This window comes from Macrosteles quadrilineatus, unplaced genomic scaffold (genome assembly GCF_028750875.1).
Source record: "Macrosteles quadrilineatus isolate MER2022 unplaced genomic scaffold, UCM_ALF_1.0 Scaffold_7__1_contigs__length_78375512, whole genome shotgun sequence".
Taxonomy (NCBI): domain Eukaryota; kingdom Metazoa; phylum Arthropoda; class Insecta; order Hemiptera; family Cicadellidae; genus Macrosteles; species Macrosteles quadrilineatus.
Window position 1 is genome coordinate 29657577 of NW_026542600.1, and position 19304 is coordinate 29676880.

The following is a 19304-nucleotide window of genomic DNA, read 5'->3' on the forward strand; positions in this document are numbered from 1 at the left end:
GATTAAACAATACACTAATAATGTAACAATTAAGATAACAAAGTTAGTATCTTAAAATCTTAAACTTAAACTTGAGGTACCTACAAAAAAAATATTTATTATTCCTATCAAACTTGCAATATTTCTAAACTTACAGCCATGGAATATGTTGGATTGTATCGATAATAAATCAAGCAATACGATAATAATATGTGAATTATATAGTTAGAAATTTAATATCCTTAAGAAAATGATGACTACAGTACCAAGTCTACAATATCCCAACCTAACTGCTATGACACGTATTGCATTGTTTCAGTAAATTAAAAGATGTAATATGAATATTAATTATCATGTGTGTCAAATTAACAACTCAAACCCTCAAAAATTAAAGATCTATGACTACAAAATCTGCAATATTCCTAACCTGAATGCTATGGTACTTGTTTCATTGATAAACTAACTAAACAATGCCTTTTAATAAAATATCTTAGATACTGAAAACAATTTTTATGACTACAGGACCAAGTCTAAATACTACTAGTCCTAACACAACTGCTATTGAACGCGTTGCATTTTTTAGTGACTAACGAGTCACTAAAAGATGTACGCAAAACCCATTAATGATAGAGTTGTAAAAAAATCGATCTTTTCTTTTACTATGCTTATTTATGATTTTTTATAAAGTAGGGAATTTTCTAGAAATAAACCTGGGAACCGGCCAATGGTTTACTGTCCGGGCGGGCTCTCCACACTTGCACCATTCTACCTGTGTAATATGATCGGTACAAACACTCCACTAGTGCGCCACAAGCTTAGAGCCACCCCACACTTGCGCCACCTATTCAACCACTCAGGCAGAAAGTTTCTATACTTACTAGAACATGTACATCCAAAAAGTAGGTAACTAATTTAACACTACATCATTTGTTATTAATTACACACTACATACCATGCCGTGGCTCCTGTCATTCATTTGTATTTTATATATCGTGTGACTAATATTGTGACACGGCTTTACCGAGCAACGCCACCGTTCTCAATCTGTTGTTTTAAGTTTCGTCATGAGATGGAAGGTAAATCCGTTCTTAACTAAACGTGTAAATCCACGTAACAAAAATATGTCCATGATAAAACTGATGCTATAAACACTGTTTTGATGGTGATATGTTATTAGAGAGATACTGACAAATTGACCAATGTGAGGGTAGGTTTGTACATAAAAAATAGGTGAGGTTATTCAAACAAATATTGTGGATTTACTGCTGCCTCGAAACTCTGCACCGCATATCAACTGGGGTTGGTCACCCTAAAAATATGCATGCATACGAGGAATTGTATTAGGTATTCAAAACAGAATTGTAAAATCACATAACCGGCTAATTCCTAGCGACGTGTATGTTGTAGTAATTCAAAGTTGTGATTGGAAATTGGTTTAGCAAAGCTAAATGTTTGTAAACATTAGTTATCTGAAATTTAAAATTGGAATTAAAAATGTTAGCTTCAACTACTGGAGTAAAAAAAATAAAGTTACATTTCGAAATAAACTGATATCTATTTTATCTTAGATTAAAACAAACTGATTTATTCTTGGCTCCACTGGTAAAGCGTAAAAAACAGTCATTTAGTATTTTGTAGCGTTGTTGTATGACTATCGATGGGTTAAACTTACTACGGGGAAAATTAAAAAAGTGTAAATTTAAAAGTCCCATGTTATTCTTATCAAGAATAAATAAACGGTTGTAGTTTGCTTGTTTGTGGATATATTTTAATCAATTTTGGCAATTTTGTTTATTTCATAATAATCTATCAACACCTTTCCTGTAGCAGCAAACCTATATAAGAACTAATTAAAGTCAATCTATACAAGCAAAGTTTGCACACAATAATTTCAAAAAATGGCTCCTATGATTTCCTCTAAAGTTTTAGGAATATCTTAGTTTCAGGCTAAAAATGATATCCACGCTAGCCACTGTTCTGGGAAAATTAATTCGTTCTGTAGTTTTTGAGGACGCGCCACCAGAATGGGCGTGATCTTTAACGATCCCACGAATTGTAAAACAGAAACGATATGGATCGTAACCGAACAAATGACCCGAAAATTAAAATATGCTTATTATTATTTCAATGCAACTGTCAAAAACGTCCAAACATAAGGAGGGATTATTAGTATTAGATCCATCCAATTACGCCATTCTTTTATGTTTTAACGAGGACGTTTTGAGCAGTTGCTCGACGAATGGATCCCATACAGCAAGATGTTTGATGTTTCAAGGAGCAAAACGTTCTGCGCATGCGCCAAATTCCTTCTAACTAGTAAAGGCTTAGTGGCTCACGAAATTCAATTGACCTTTGGTTGTTTAAAAAATAACTCTTCTTTGAAAAAATAATTTTGAAGTGTTGTTAAACTTAATAATTATATTTTGAATTTCCATTGGACAATATTGTTGTGTAATTTCCCTGCTACCAATGCAACAGTCAATAAACATTGACAGTCATACAGCCCATTCAAAGAAATTTCGAACGATATCCTATACGGCATTTAACCCAGTAAATCCTACTGATGAGGTATTTTACCTCAGTAATTTTGAGGGGTTGTAGAGACCCTTCCAATAAAATATCATAGCAATTATTCGACAATAATTGTAAAATTTCCCTGGGTCTGATTTCATTTCTGAGAGGAAATCCTTAATGTATATTATCTGATTGATTCTGTGAACCCAGTGTTTTCTGTCTATTTAGTCCAGCATTTGCAAAAACTGACATAGAACCGCAATAGCAATATTGACTTCCTATCAATTAATATTCACACATATTAAAACAATACTGTAGAGGACTAGTAAAAATAGTACTTATATTTGCTTATTTTTGCTTGAAACCAAATGCTGAATCATGCTTGAACCTCCCGCACACTGGAGAAGCAAAGAAACAATACGCTTCAAGCAAATCGTTGTGCAACATTTTGCTTCAGGTGAAATGCTGGATCAGTGTGCGCCCACCCTAAGTGGAAATCTGCCCATGTAAATAGAAGTCTGCAGGTTTGGACGGGTACAGCAGCTAGTATTCTTTTAAAACATGTAGAGCCCAGTAAGCCCATTATGTTTGTCTGATTACACAATTATCACGCCTGACTGGAGATGGTGCACTAGTGAAGTGGGATTAGGTGACATTTTATGACCCCCTTACTAAATGACCTGGGGAGTGGCGCACTTCGGATGTACCCGTCCGGGCCAGTCCCAGGACGACAAAGGGTCGGGAGACATGTCCCATCCTACAGGGGATCCACAAACATTTCAGAGGTTGAGCAGCTTTCACTTTAAATTCTTTAGTATATTCCTTCACAAGATAACACTGGCGTAGATACCAGCAGAGATAAGACATAGACGTATTTCATTTGTGTGTGGTAGCTACTAGTCAGTAAAAGACAAAAGGTAAGATAATTAATTGTAATCTATCTAAGTGCCTAGATGAACTTCATCAGTTTTGTAATTAAGTTTTTTTAGTTATAATTCCAAATAAATCGTTTTCGGGGGGTTTGCTTCCCTTTGGATCTGGAAATAAGGTTAGCGGTTAACAAATAACAAGTGATATCATTTGTGATAGGTTACCCGGGAATCTTTTTTAAGGACAATGATATTCAACTCTACCAGTTATTTTAAAGTGCTAGAGCCAAAGTCAAAGGAGTTACTTATTGGTTATATCTACATCGTATTTGTAATATATTGGCTACTATTTGAGAGCTACGTAGAAATGCGTTGGGCACCTACTATGAAGTTGGTAGGAAACTAAAACATTATGATTCGTTAAAAGTATAACAATTAATAATAATTGTATATAAGTATAGCATCTGCATCGAAACTATCCGACGGTAAAGTTACGATATCGATGTCGATTGTGGGGCTTAAAAAGGCTATCCCAACTCCGCGCGGCGGTCAGAAATCTGTGAAAACCGACTGTCCAACTCCGTGCAGTGGTTACTTCGGGTCCCTCGCGGCCCATGTCCAACTCCGCGCGGTGGTCAATTTTGGCTCTCACAGCCCTGACGGCTGAGAGTGTATTTGAAGTTTGAATTTGTTATTAAATGTATATCATTTAGAACTGTACGATACCCCAGCAACTAAGAATATAAAGTTAATCAGTACAAAAAAGTGAATACTTATGTTTCATTTGAATTTACCTATCATTAACCTAACCTACCCTAAACTAACCAAACCTAACCTGTAACGCGAATAAAGTATCTATGAACAAATAAAAGCGTAAAATTACTTTTGGGACACACGGTGTATATAAAATGGTAACACATCTATTTATTCTAAGGCCGAATCCAAAAAACCATAGCCTACAAGAACGGTTTCCACCATCAATGACACGGTTTTTAAAATTGGAATACAACATATTGAAACTCTTATTTTAATTACTGCCATGGTTAATGTTGTGGCAATGATTCGAGTTACTCTAAATAAACAAGTAAACCTGATCTTGATTTACTCAAAATAGTCAAAAACAATAATAGTTGGAGAACCTTCGTGAATCCAATTTTTATTAGCCTAGTTATGCGTTTACGTTTTTAATAAAATCCGTAGCATTCGGTACCTATACAGTAGAGGCCTGTAAATTGCGAATCAATGTTTATCAATCAAAACACAAGATCTTTTTACTAACTGCAAAGCCTACAAAGTAATTTTTAAACATGTAATGCAATTGGGATTTTTTTACGATTTCCATTTATTAGAGATTAGGTATTTCAAGGTTTCAAACGGTGATAGAACACTTAAACGTAAATACAACAATTAAATAATATGCTGGAAGAATTATATTTCGTTGTACTTTCTATAATTTAATTTTTTTTTTTTCAACGGAATATCTAGTAAAAAGATGAGGATTTGACATAAATATAAGCAGCGGTAAATATTACTTAACTGTTAGAGGTCTTCCCCTAAAAGAAGCCCGTTATGTACAAAATTAATTATTCACACAAAATTCTATATCTGGACAGGGGGTAAAATTGTACTCGGATAGTTTTACGTTGGGGTAAAATTCCGGGCCGTACATCTACAGTCTTCTGAAAACTTAGTTATATTGGGAGGGGTTAAATTCCGTCTTTTACTGCTAATCTAATCTATCACGCTCTGCCAATGTTCATTAGACAATATAACTAGGGGTAAATTTGGCTCGCAAACATACTTGAGAGGTACTACGTTATAGTGACGTCGGTTTTGTTAAGGGGGTAACATTAAAATTGCCATCAATAAGTTGCACGATCACAAAGTTGTTGCGTTGGCAGTGGCAATGCAGTTTAGTATCCATGTGTCTGTTGTAGTGTTCGTGCAATATGGCCAACAATCTGTACTATTTCTCCTACGAGGAAGACGAGAAACTCGTAAATGCAATTTCTCAACATCCCAATATTTACGACGTACTGCACCCTCAGTACAAAAACAAAGAAGACAAGGTCGGTGTTTGGGCAATGGTATCTGAAGAGGTGGGAAGATCAGGTATGTTAAGCTTAATTGTTCATGACACGACTAGTGAGTTAAGTTTTGACCATGTAGTAATTAGACGAATCTTGTTTTGTAAATATTAAAATCCAACAAATCAGGTTTTTTGTTTTTTCGATCTAAATAGAGGCGATTGATTATATCCAGGTGTTATAAAGACCATAAACGTGCAAACTATATACGAGCTGGTCTATTAGAGCGTGGGGGCTTTGGTTCCCGAGGTCCCAGGTTCAAATCCCACCGATCACCAATGTCCCATAGTACTGTATATGTTACGATGCCGCAACCATTTGCCCTGAAGTAGTAAAACGAGCCTAACGTCATTTGATGTAAAGGTGGGACATAACAAATGACCAAAACCAATATTGGCCTGCGCAATTTGACTTCTCACAGTGTACAACCCCCCTCATCCCCTATCAGTAAAGCAACTGTTACTTATAGTAAAATTAGTTAGGAAAAAACTTTTAAATTCCCTATCTCCATGAGTTCCTAAATACCACAATATAATGAATTTAACTTTAAATAGTTTACTGTTTTTACTTTGTAAAAAGGTGAAGTATTAGATACGCAGATGGAAAAAAAATTAGTAAGTGAAATTTTTCTATTTTTGGATTGGAAAATGACGTATTTAATTTACCAGATATATTGGACTAAATGTACATATCATTCTGAATAACTCACGGCCACGCCAAGAGCTATAGCCATTGTTGCCTTGCTCCATGTTGGTTTGTACTACTTACATTAAACTACAGTACTACCTGCTCCACATTACTCAGTAACTCATTCGGTTTATAAATGTATGCCATATGAGAAGTTTAGTTGAATTTTAAGGCAGAAGACAATACAGAATCGCAGGCCTCCTGATAAAATCTCGCGACAGTCTCTGCTTCTGTATTCATAGCAAACTCTGTATTTTTAGCACAAGAACATGACGAAAACTGTATTTATTTTCTATTTTACTTAGTTAAAACTTTAGCTCGATAAAATGATTTGATTTGAATCGGTTCATTTGTGATAACGACGACTGTTCTTGTAGATATGGGAACTTGTACTTTCTTGGACGTTATGATACTTATCCAGAGTTTTGGTTTTTGACCTATCAAACTATTCGGTTACTTTGATAGAGTTTGTGTAATCCCATTGAACTAAAATCTAAGTCGTGAACTACTGAACTGAAGTACTTAGTTGTAAAACAGAATAAGCTGTATTTATATATTTGAATTTTAATTAGAGTTAAATTTTAAATAGAATGTAGTAGGTTATAAATGCAACTTAACCCAGAGATATTACAATAAATGTTGTAATCTCTAGTTGCAGACTGCAAAAGTCGATGGAGGAATATAAGAAATAATTATCGCAGAAGGATCCGAAAACAAGTTGGAACTGGTTCTGTGACCTGTGCTCGCAAGAGAGTGAAGACGTGGCTGTTAGAGGGAAAACTCGCGTTTTTAAGAACTTGTACTCCAGATAGAAATAGAAGGTAAAGATATAATTAGTTTGTATTTATTAGTAGGTCCAGGATTTAAAAAGTTAACTATGTTTTGTTATCATTTTTTTGTAGAGTGAAGAGGAAAATGTAATCATTTAACACATAAAAACATTAAGCGTAGACAAGAGTTAGTAAGTCTAATTAGCACTCTCTTTCCTGAAACAAGTTTACATTTCAGTACAGATTAAGGCGTTATATTTCACCTTAAGCTGCCTAAGCTAAACCCTAAACCTATTGTAAAACTGCGATAAATTTAAAAGACATTGGTACAAATGCGCACAGGCTAATCAATATTGATTTTTTGGGGACAGTGAACTACGTTAAACATGTTACAAATAATCATTGACTGAACCTGCTGAAAAGTCAACATTAAAACCGTGTAGTTTGCCATGAGTACATTTATAAACCTAACCTTCCTTGATCAACAGTTTTAAGCTTACTTCATGCTTTTGTATGAGCGATGTTTGAAGATGAACCAAGTTGTATAAGTTGTGAATGATTGGTATTGATCGTTAATTATTTGAGTCGACGGCTACATGGTCGGTTCCACGACACAAATATCGCAACGATGTGTTCGGGCCATGTCTTGTTACGATGTAATAAATAGGTGCAAGATACGAGTTGGCGTCAGTTGGGAGACTTTTATCCTGATTTGTGTTAATTAATTCTGAGTTGCAATTTCCTCAAATTTTGTAAAATCGTAGATAATTGCTTACTTAATCTACTGGCTTACACGCTTATGCTTAGAACACAGAAAGATAGTTCGGCAGTTACTTTAAAGCTTTTAAGTAATCTCTTTCAAGCCCAATTTATCCTAAAGCCAACTTTCCCTTCCATTCCTGTGCCGTTATTATTTTTGTTTGTATCCAAATCTACAATATTTTACGATTATTTTCAGGTGTCTCTGCAATATGAACGGTGGCAACGAAGAAAACTCCTTAAACGGTCAAGATGATTTTGCCGGTTTCGATAACTCTGAAGCTAGGCAAGAAAATCCTGAAATTACAGAAACAGATTTCTTGCCTGAAACTCATCTACCACAACAAACATTTGCCAATGACAGCTCAGTACAACAAAGACAATCCCCTAAATCTAATAGAAAAAGAATTATTTCAAAACACAAACATAGGTTGACAACGAAGAAACGATCAACAAAAAGAGCTATTAAGAATCTTTTTGGGAAATCCCATGAAAATGACGATATTAGTTTGTTCTTTAGAAGTGTCGCCAAAAGTGTACGTAAAATGTCTCTTGACCTACAGCAGCAAGCTAAGGTCAAGACGTTGAAATTGGTCTGTGATTTAGAATCTGAAATGTGGACACAACGTCAGGGAACCTCTACGATGAACCAAACGTCTGTCTCTTCGCTTTACGTAACTGCCTCTTCTAGCAACAACGCTGGGTCGTCACCATCGTCGTCGTCCAATGAGCAACCATAGACATGACCGTGCATATCAACATCTTTCGCCCAACTCCAGGATACAAGGTTGGTTGGCGAGAAGAATCCGACATGACCATGATAATCAACACTTTTCACGTTCACACATTGACAGTTATTTGATTTGAAAATCTCTTCTGTGATTATTGTCATTCCCATGGAATTTTGTACAATAGCCAGTGATCTTAAACCTTATAGATGAATTATGAATTTGATATTCAAAGTGTTTTCTTCCGTTTCCAGAAGCTTTAACTGTTCTTTAGTTACTTTTTTAGTTGCCAGAAATAAATGTCAACATGTTTTCACGATTTTTACATATGTCATTTTTAACAAAGTGTGTATTTTTTAAGACGACTGGTAGATTTACGCTACAAAACAAAATAAAATTTGATTTATTGTTCTGTTTACAACCTATTGTCTCTTGTACCATCCAAAGATTGTTATGATGTCAGCACCTAGCAGGGAGAAAAACTATGGCCTTCCATACTGAAACCAAACTGGTAATAAAAAACTCTGCACTTATATGGTTACGCGTTTCGAGGGGTTGGCGTTAATTGGCGTCCAGTTAACTGGTTAAAAACTAAACCTTTTTGGGTCCTACCAAATTTAATATATCTTTGCTTCTCGAGAAATTTCCTCTTTCGTATAAGTTAATCTTAACTACCCTTTGCTAAGTTATTCCATTTTAACTTTTTGTATTCCTTTGTTTCTTATTTTGATCAAGCCTGAAGGAGATTTGCTTCTATTAGAATGGTGCCGTGGTCCGTTAATTTGTTGCAATTCAACCCCTACTTAGACATATTTTGTATATTTATCATTAATTATGTATAAGTGTAGTAAGATCACGTTTTCTCCCAGTGTAGTTTGCTATTCCATAATTACTATGATTTTAAAAATAATTAAAAATACAACCTGTCAATCTCTTTAGTTAATTAATTATACTTCAGCTCGGAAATCTCAGCTCGGGCTTCAGTTAATATGTTGCACCATTGGACAGTGCCGCGAGAAGCGCTTGCAGAGGTTTCCAAGATTATTGTTTTCGAATTAACCAATAATGATAGCTACGCACTGTAAACGGCTTATAGTAGTGCAAATACCAATCTATAGTTCTGCGTTTTTCAAATTTTCAAATAACGTTTTTTCAATAAGTTAGGGCTAGTTGAAAAGACCTTTTTTCTTCTCCTACAAATCAAGTTTATAAGGTGTGTATTAAAAATAAATGAAATAATGAAACGCAGAACTATAGAAAATTTCATCCTCTTTAATATGAGACCATAACTTTGATTCTACCTTCAATGTAGCAGGTGAAAACAGTAATCTTGTAACCCCTTGCATTCGGTTGCGCGTCAGGGGTAGAGCGCGCCCTTAAGAGCCTACAGCAGGCCCTCTCGGATTTGTCCCCTGCTCCCTCACCATAAGTCAAGATGGTATTAGTTAAGTATAGTTTTAAAATACACCTTTGAGCGTTTTTAAATATTGCACAAGTGTAGCTTGAACCCCCTTATCTTTACTTATAGAACCTTCAGACTACGTCTAGGAGTATGGAGTTTTTGTGGTAAATATATATACATTAACTGGAGTTACTCCTCAAAAACAGCTGATCAGCTTATTAATGGGGGTTTATTTATGTTTCTAAAAGCCGCAGTAGAGCAGATTCTTGTTTTCAAACAAGGTACTGATAACTCTTTGCAAATATTCAGGGTAATTTTCAACTAACACCGATCTACAGCATGTAAACATAAGGGTTTAAGCTTGCCAATACGTGAATGGTTCGGTGCTTGGTGCGTTTCTCGAAAGCTGTGAATGCACCAACAAAATACAGTACTGTACTTCATGGAGTAAACGACTGAGATAAGATAATATTGATAACAGCACAGTAGTAATTAATTGTTACAACTGGAGTTTGTGTAAAGTGGTTGTTGTGTGTGGTGTCTATGTTTTACTAGTTGAAACAGCTGATTAATTCGATTGTTGACAACCGACATTGTGTTAGTATTGGATTGTTGAAAACGTGTTCAACTACCGGAAGTCATCGATATGTTATCCTGATTTGGGATATTTTTATCTTGTTAAGTGTAAATTTATTATTCTTGATACAGTTAACATTCATATTGTTCTTTTACTCGCAAATGTGATGTTTGTTTTATTTAACATATGAGCGTAAAAGACTCATTTCAGTGTTGTTACGTATCTGATATATAACAAAAACCGTGTAGGAATTAAGCACCTACAGAGTTTGTAAAACAAACAAAAGTAAGTAAAAATAATGTCTTGAAATTGTGTCTAAAATATAAGTTAGAAAAACTAATACACGCTAAGAATTAGAAGTAATGGTCAGCTCTAAACCCACAGTTAATAAGTTTTCGTTGTTCAAATTGTCTCTGTAACAATAGACATTTTTAATTACCATTTTATAATTTTATTCCTTATTTAGCACCCAACCTGATTTGAAAAATACTAACACTAACAAACTTTAACACTATTTATCTTTTTATAAGAAAGAATCCCATGAAACAAAAATCTATGTGTGTCTGAGAAGGTCAATAACCTACGGAATCACTATCACCATAGAATCAATATTTATTTATCGCAATGTTAATGTTTTCTTTCCGACATCACAATATATTTTATTTTAACAAAAAATTAATACGACAAAGTATTGAATAGAATGAAAGAAAGTTTTAATTAATTATTCTCTCGAAACATAATTCTTTTGGTACATCAAAATTTTCAAGCTCTTGATCTTTATGTTCTCGGCTATGTCAATTTCAAATACGGTTTTGTGCCTATAACTCAATTCAATTGAAAAAATCTTTATTCATTGAGTAGCCTTTACAAATATGCTATATTGAAGATACATTTTTTAAATAAGACATCTAAATAAATTAAAAAATAAAACAACAAAAGTACCTTCAATCGGAGGGTTTAAATTTAACTATAGGTGAAAAATGTATTTTATACATAAATTTAATTTCGTCATGTTGTTAGTTTCGGCTCCTAGCTTAAGGTTAACAATAGTTCTGAGAAAGGTTGCTATAGCGCATTTGGGTTTTCTTTTTGACAATTCCAAGATACGAGAATTGCGACATTGTTCTAATTACTAGTATTATATTATTGTATTTCCCAGCTCTGAAGTATGTTTCTTTTTACCCACCTCATTTTCGGCTCTTAGTACTGTGTAAGTTTTTTTTATAAATAATTCCAAGTTATAAATATTGCGACATCGTTGAAATTTCCATAATTCCCAAGTAGTTACCAACAGCTTCCAATTATGGCTGAATTGTATAAAGTTTGGTTTTTGTACATTTCATAAAATGTCATTAATTTGTGGAATATAAAACTATAAAAACACATAAAATTACCGCATGAAACACTTGATTTTCGCCCATTTATGCGAAATAGTTTATTTTCAGAAGGTTAAACAGTGCAATTACAGGATCAACGTTATCAAACAACAGGCGTGGTGGGGAAACTATCAGGTGTTTGTGATAGATGAGACAGTGTCGCTGCGGCGGCAGAGGACAGCATCAGCATCCATCTCCACCATGTCCTACGCTCAGCTGTCCAGCTGCTCGACCAGCGTATCCTCCGAACTGAACGCATCTCTAGATGGTCTCCAGAAGGTCCTTCTCAAACTTGAAGGTGGAGTCGAGCCTCAGAAAATATGTACCCAAGGTAACCAGAACTGAAACCGCATGTTCAATTGTTTATGTAATTTTACCTACGACCGTTTATTAAAGTAGCCGTTTCAGTACAGTTATTAGAATTGAAAAGTGTCTCATAACAGCATTATTTACTTTCATAACAGTTACTCATAACAACACGGGTAACGGACCAATGAGGTTCAAGGATTGAGAGCGCAGAAGTAAAATTGTAATGATTCGAAATTCAACTAATCAGCTGTTCAGGCCAATTTAATTGTTGATTGGTGCAATTAATGTTTGATACAATGTTTCGTTGCATCACTGTCACTGGCAATGAGAGGTTATAAACGAAAATATAACCTCTTTTAGAAGTTATGAGTAGTGAGTTTTAGTAATTAAAACAATGTCGTAGGTAAAGTAGTGTACGCACCTCCGTAAATAATGTTAACGACACTCGTAGAAGTTTTTAAGGCACTCGCCAAGGCTCGTACCTTAAATTTTCTACTCGTGTCGTTAACACTATCTTTACGCAATCGTTGCGTAAACTACTATATCATATTTATTTGTATGTTCAATTGTTGTCCAGAGCTTGTACCATTAACCATCTCGTTTTAAAGATGTAGTAAGCTACAAAATGGAATTGAACAAACGTCAGAGTGCTTTACCGTCAAATCAATGATAAATTAATGATGAAAAGTGAATTTATGTGCATTGTACCCTATAGCATCTTTTGTATCACATCAATACCTCTGTGACAAAGTCAAAGGGAGAAAACACAATTTTATACTAAAGCATTCTATGTAAGGGCCTAATTCAATTATGTGGGTTTTAATAAAAATGAGGCTACAGCTGGTCCATATAGTTGGGATATCTACTTTAGTATCAAAAAATGAATGGTTACAACTTCCCGGTTGGTATGAGTGCCTTTACGTCGAACCTGTGATATATTGGTACATTCCAAACAGAGTGAGGTCTTCCTTTGGAACCTGTGGTAAGCTGATAAGAGCAATTTTAAAATTCCGACTCAGTTTTCATAATTTTATAGATAACCTCTCTTACTTAACATGGTATAAATCAAGTTTAAAGAGTGATAAGTTGTTTATGTTACATGCTATCGCATATACACAATAAGAGTATCCCTAATTGCAAAATGTTTTTTCCAATGTTAATATTACCTATGTTTGGGAGATCCGCTAAGATGATACAGGGTGTCTCACCTAAAGTGAACCAATAGCTAACTTTTTTATTATGAGAAGGGTAGTTTATTTCTTATAGGGCCCTCCCCTTTATATGGAAGATGTATTTTGGGATGGTTTGGAATTGTTAAAATATGACGTCTATTTTCCGTTATGGCCTGCAACTTTAATATTTCTCATGGGACTGGGTATTTGGTGATTGTTTTATAATATAAATGGAATTTAAAAACTTTTTATTCGTTATGTGTTGTCTAAAACTACTCGTCCAGGATTTACACCGTGAATTGCTTACTGTGTACATTCTGCATCCTACAGCTCCTAAACAAGTAACGAGTTCTTGAGTCTTACGAGTTTGATAATGTCAAATAGTTGACCAAACTACGGCTCTTTCCCGATAAGATATTCTTTGTATGTTATGATACCTTAAAACAATTGACCTTTTTGGTAAACTAAGGAAATGTTGGATACTTCTTATGTAGGTTACGTATAAATATAGTACTGTAACACTTTCCTTACATAAATGCACCAGTAGAAATGCACTGTATAAACTATATAATAATTGTATAATTTTAGGCTTTTACCTATCACTATATTAACTGTCCAAACCTTGTGTCCAACTAATTACATCCATTTAAGTTTTTAAAAGTGCTTATCATCTATGGCAAAGTGCTGATAGAGGCTCTATCCATCTACTAATGACACTATTAACATCAAACATATGTTAACACTTTGCTTGCTAATATGGAAACACTGTAACAGATAATTCTGACAGATCAAAGTGCATTGGCGTGTCTTCAGCGAACTGATTCAGCTGAACCCCCTAAACTGAACCATAGTGATGTATTATATGACCATCGTTTATTTATTGCAAAAATACTTCTATAAAATAAGTTTTGATCACAAAGCTCACAACCGTGTTCAAATTAGATTCCAACAAACTAAAAGATTACAAATTTCTATATGGATATGTTCACTATCATCACTATATAGCATAAAATGTAGCTATAATTGTATAAAAAATTAATTCATTTGTCCTTGAATTGATAAACTATCGCCGTTTCTTAAGTCTTTGCTAAGATCGTTTATAAAACTAAATATAAACATACTAAAATCGCAGAGTCTTTCTTAGGGATACGGTCTCGATGAGCTGACGGACATGACGTGGTCAGATCCTGTATACAAAATATTTTGAAATGTAATACTCGCACTGTCGAAGTCTACTAGCTATATTGCTAAAATTTTTAACGAAATTTTCATTTTCAAACGAAGCCACTCCCAACGTGTGTACATTGTACAATTGTTACTATTCCTTATATAGGAACCGCGTGGCCAATGATAGTATAATATTTCATCAGCAACTTTTTGTGTGACACAAAGTTTATGACGAGGCAAATGAAAGAAAAGGCCTAGTGATAAATTTGGTAGTAATATTTGACTCCCATGAATTTTATTCCACTATATACCTTCAAAAACTGTTATCTTATGAATTTGGTTGTGTACCAATCCTAAATTTTACAAAATGTCCCGTAAGTAAACATCCAAACTCCGGGTAATGATTTTATGGGTAGAAAAAGAGTAAATAAAGAATGGGTTTTCCCCAAAAGCGCTTTGTAAACCAGATGTCCAACATTGTGTATCTTTTCATAAACACTTTTAGCTTTTATTTGATCAAACCGATCTTTATGAAACTTGGTATGTATTTAGTACTTTATTGCTTTATTATTACTACTCATTATTACTTTATGTATTTATCGTAGTGTTCATACTTAAAGTGTCATGTCTGGGGATGATTTAATTTAAAACTGTTCAGCCTGTATAATTATGGAACTTTGTCGAATTTTTGGAAGCCAATTACTACAGCACATCTTCTTTGCCATATGATGAGGCCAATACCTCCCTCTCTAGCCAATTAAATTGATAACCCGTTAATGATAGCTGCGCCAGTAAGCTTAATCAGTGACTGACTGTGGCTGTGCCTATGCGGGTTTGTATTGGTGATGTCTGTTCTATGTAGATTTGCCGGATCATACGCGCTAAGCCCAACTTGTTAGGATGTTTTTCACTTAATCTTGTAGATACCTTGTGCGTCCATGCTAGTGTGAAGTGATTGATAGTTTGTATGTCGGCTTATGGATTTGTTAAAGGAAATAACAGGCCTACAATTACCTACAATCTTGAAGAAAGTTGTTTTTTAAATCTTTGATCCGAATGTGTATGATTGGTTAATTATTTTAAAGATTTCGTTGTCACCGTTCATAGATCCTTGGTCTCATAACTATTTATTTCAGTCATAATTTCATGACATAATTTCAGTCTGGTTTCTATTATCTTGAACTATTTTGTTAGTATATAGTTTCAGAAATGTTTGACATTCAGGTAACAAGATTAAATACTGAACGATTCATTTGTAAACCAGCGCGAAAGTAATCTGTATATGTACGTCTGAAAGATATAGGCAATCACTTGATTACGTAACCAAGATAAAATAGCAATTGTAAATATTGATGTTGATTCATGATTGACCAAAAAATACTATAGTTTTTTTATATTTTACAATACGTGAATAAAGTCTTAAAAAGTAAAATTTCTTCATTTAATTTCTTTACGATTGTGTCTACGATATAACGTAAAATACTACAATTTTTTACTAGGCCGGTATTTCAAATACAGATAAATCACAAAATTTAGCTCGATACATAGGGAAACTGAGATACAGAGGTGATTTACTATGCAATCCAAGTGGGTTTCTTCTAAACCATGACCAAATAAGTGACCAAGTGATGAACAATAAGTGATAAGTGACGTTCGTGGTTTGTCCGAGTAAAGTCTCATATCTCGCAGAGATGCTACGGTCTCATGAGGAATGCCTTCCCTTGCTACAAGGTAAATACCCCCTCCTTATTGGGTTGTAGAGTAATAGTTGCTAGTACAAGGTAATATTTGCAAGAAGGTGCTGCTAGTACAAGGTAATATATCGGTGTTGAGTCATTCTATATAGCTCACATAATTTATAGTAATCCACTATCAATCAATCAACGTTCCGACATAACAGCTGCTGAAACAAGCCCAGGCAGGTCCCGTGAGTAAGATGAGTATAGGAAGTCAGGCAGGAGGCTCAAGAGTCTAATCCGTTCACTACCAAACAGTGTTTCAATTCTTGAAATCCATTGCTGCATTAAGTTTAATAATATCTCTCACTCATCCTTTATATCGAAGTATACTCTCTCATACTCATGCTTTAATGCAGTATATCTTCCCCTTTACACACATCTAAAGAATTAATTAAATGAAATCTCCAGTTTAATAACGTTGCATACCATAGGTACTATTGTTATACCCTCGTTCTGGTCTTTTTTGGATCCAGGAGATTTGTATATGATTTCTATAAGTTAACTTTAATACTTCTGTTTCAGTATTTGACCAAGTAGTGAATAAGTGTGTTAACAGTCATAATGATGAAATATTACAAAACCAATGTTTTCTGTAGGTAGGAGCTCTTTCCCAGAGTGCGGGCCTGTAGTACACTCGGAGAAATTACTTTTCATGAATTTTATGTTTTTTTAATTCTTGAATACTTCGTGAAAATTGTTTTCTAAAATCCAGCCAGGCAAATGGAAATTCGCTTAGACTACAGTACTTGGTAATTTTTTACTTGTTTTACAGAGAGGAAATTCATTATGCTTGACCAAAATTAGCAGCGCAGAGTTTTGTGGGGAAGATAACTGGTGTAATTTTTTTCTAACTTAATGAGTTGAATTGAGTTTTTAACCTTGTTAAATGTTATTACGGCTTGCACTGTAATTATTTACTATTCAATAAGTATCCTCTTGTACCGACCATCTCTTGTTCACTAATTCATGAAAACATTTAAATAAAAATGAATGGGCGAGAGTTTTTAATGTACTGGACAATCATATACGGTTTATTGTTTTCCCATATATTCAACTTTTTACTACTCCAAAAATCCTATTTTAGTACGTTAAATAACTTCAACCTTTCCAGTTGAACCAAGTGAATTGAACCAAGCGAACACGCTTACCACGAGTGTAGGCAAAGATATAATATTTTGTTAGGATTGCATTATCTGTGTTATCAGCCCCAAGAGTGTATAAACAGTTACACTTGCTGCTTGTATTTACAATGAAGATAACACAGAGTTCAGAAGCCCGTTGTGCTCTAGTAATACCTGCAGAATGTGCTTACATCCGCTGATGCAATGTTAGTACACTGTGACGCGTGTTCACTACGAATAATGCTGAGGAATTTCCTTACCAAACAAAACTTTGTTTTTAATGACTTAGTGGTAGATTAAATTGAAGTATTTCAAACACTTAAAGAAAAGCGGTCCAAACTCAAACCTTTGAGGATATACCGGGAATCGAACCCATTCTACTTGGCTAGCAACACATCCCAACTTCACACACATTACTTACATACTTACATTTCTTATAACATGGGTACATCGATTGACTTTGATATTTCTTATTGAATTCTCATCCTATTATAAATTATAAAATACCCCCGCCGCAGCAAACCTGCCGTCTAAGCGAATTTCCATTTGGCTGAATTGATTTTCAATCGATCTATTTAAATAACATTAGGTTTAACGAGTACCGCCTAGGTTTGCTGCTACAAGAAAAATAATGAAGTGTGTATTTTAAGTAAAATAATTATTGCTTAGTAGAAAATGAATACATTTGCCAAGTTTGATCAAAAGATATCCATAAACAAGCAAACTACAACATTTTAAAATATTCTCCATAAGAATAACATGGGAATTTTAAATTTACAATTTTTTTAGTTTTCTCCGTAACCAATAACCGTACAAAAACACTTTGATATACTGAATTGTTTGTTTTTTTAAGCTCTTTAAGAAGGTTTAGAGAAAAATCGGGAAATTTTGTGTTTTGAGGGTCAAAAGTGAGAAAAACCAATTTTTACCCCATAAAACCCCCCATAAAACCCTGTTCCCATGGTCCGATCATGCTGGATCGCGAACTCATTCAAGTTTATCCCGCCTTACACCTTCAAACCAAATTTCATCAAAATCGGATAAAAATTACTCAAGTTATCGTGTTCACGGACACATATATATATATACATATATAAAAATTTGAACGAATGGTGTTTTTGGCCTCTGGGGACATCAAAATGAAAAAGTAAATCGGTCCCGGGCCTAAGTCTTACCATGAGACCTACGGTAATAGCTACTTCCCTATAGGGAAATTCGCTAAAACCTGGTTTAATGTATGTTTTAAATACTCTCCTGTGTTATTACACTAATTTAACAAAATACTGTATCTGTGTTTTTAAGTGGGAACTTTTCTGCGAGCTCTTTATTCCTTAAGGGCGTTTTTAACGAGGAACCCAAATCAAAAGTGTTATTGAAAATTTGTTGAAAATACGAAGCGCAATCTGCCACACAAAAAATCATTATTGTAAGTAAGACGCAACATAACGATTCCCCAATCTCGAAGAGTTAGAATAATACATTGAAAGCAAATCATTGGTTTTATGCCAAGAAAGGTTTGAAGTTAAGTTTCCAGTTGAGATTCCAGTACCGAATATTACATTACAACAAACCAAGCCGGCTGAAAAACAACGGAGAAAGAAAGAAAAATTAACCTTAATGTAGGTACGCAAGTAAATAAACGGTTAGAAATATGTAAAAATATATAGAAGTAATATGACAAAACAAATTACTGAAAGTGATTTAAATTGTACTAAATGTTAGTCATCCACGTACAACGTCCCGGCTAGACATCGAATCAGAGTTATCGGTTGAACTTTGACCTCGAGACCTATATCAGAGGTTATTTCTTTGGTCCTCATATAGATATTTCTTAAAATCACTAGGTAGCTATTAAAACATTGTGATTGTCTATTTTTAAAGCTGCCGTTTGGAAGTACGTGGTATGTATGCTGCAACCTGAGCGACAAATTAAATTGACGATTATGTTATTTCACAGGTTAATTTTTTTTATCGTTGTAATGTCCTTTTTGCATTGGGATTGTAATAGTGAATACAACAAATAGATGAAGCAAACCTTTTGAATTTTG

The 19304-nt window shown here is 34.3% G+C and overlaps 1 protein-coding gene across 1 annotated transcript; it reads left to right on the plus strand.

The window, feature by feature from the left end:
* The first annotated feature begins 5311 nt into the window (after positions 1 to 5311).
* LOC128998904 (uncharacterized) lies at positions 5312 to 8679 on the plus strand. Its single transcript, XM_054425260.1, has 3 exons — positions 5312 to 5474; positions 6789 to 6957; positions 7865 to 8679. Exons 1-3 carry the CDS (start codon positions 5312 to 5314, stop codon positions 8403 to 8405), a joined length of 873 nt encoding a protein of 290 aa, XP_054281235.1. The 3' UTR covers positions 8406 to 8679.
* Positions 8680 to 19304: the final 10625 nt, after the last annotated feature.

Excerpts from the sequence above, each read along its gene's own strand:
- LOC128998904 (XM_054425260.1), top strand. The coding sequence starts at position 5,312 with ATGGCCAACAATCTGTACTATTTCTCCTACGAGGAAGACGAGAAACTC. Across the intron at positions 5,475-6,788 it reads TGAAGAGGTGGGAAGATCAG|TTGCAGACTGCAAAAGTCGA; the intron begins GTATGTTAAGCT and ends TGTAATCTCTAG. Across the intron at positions 6,958-7,864 it reads ACTCCAGATAGAAATAGAAG|GTGTCTCTGCAATATGAACG; the intron begins GTAAAGATATAA and ends GATTATTTTCAG.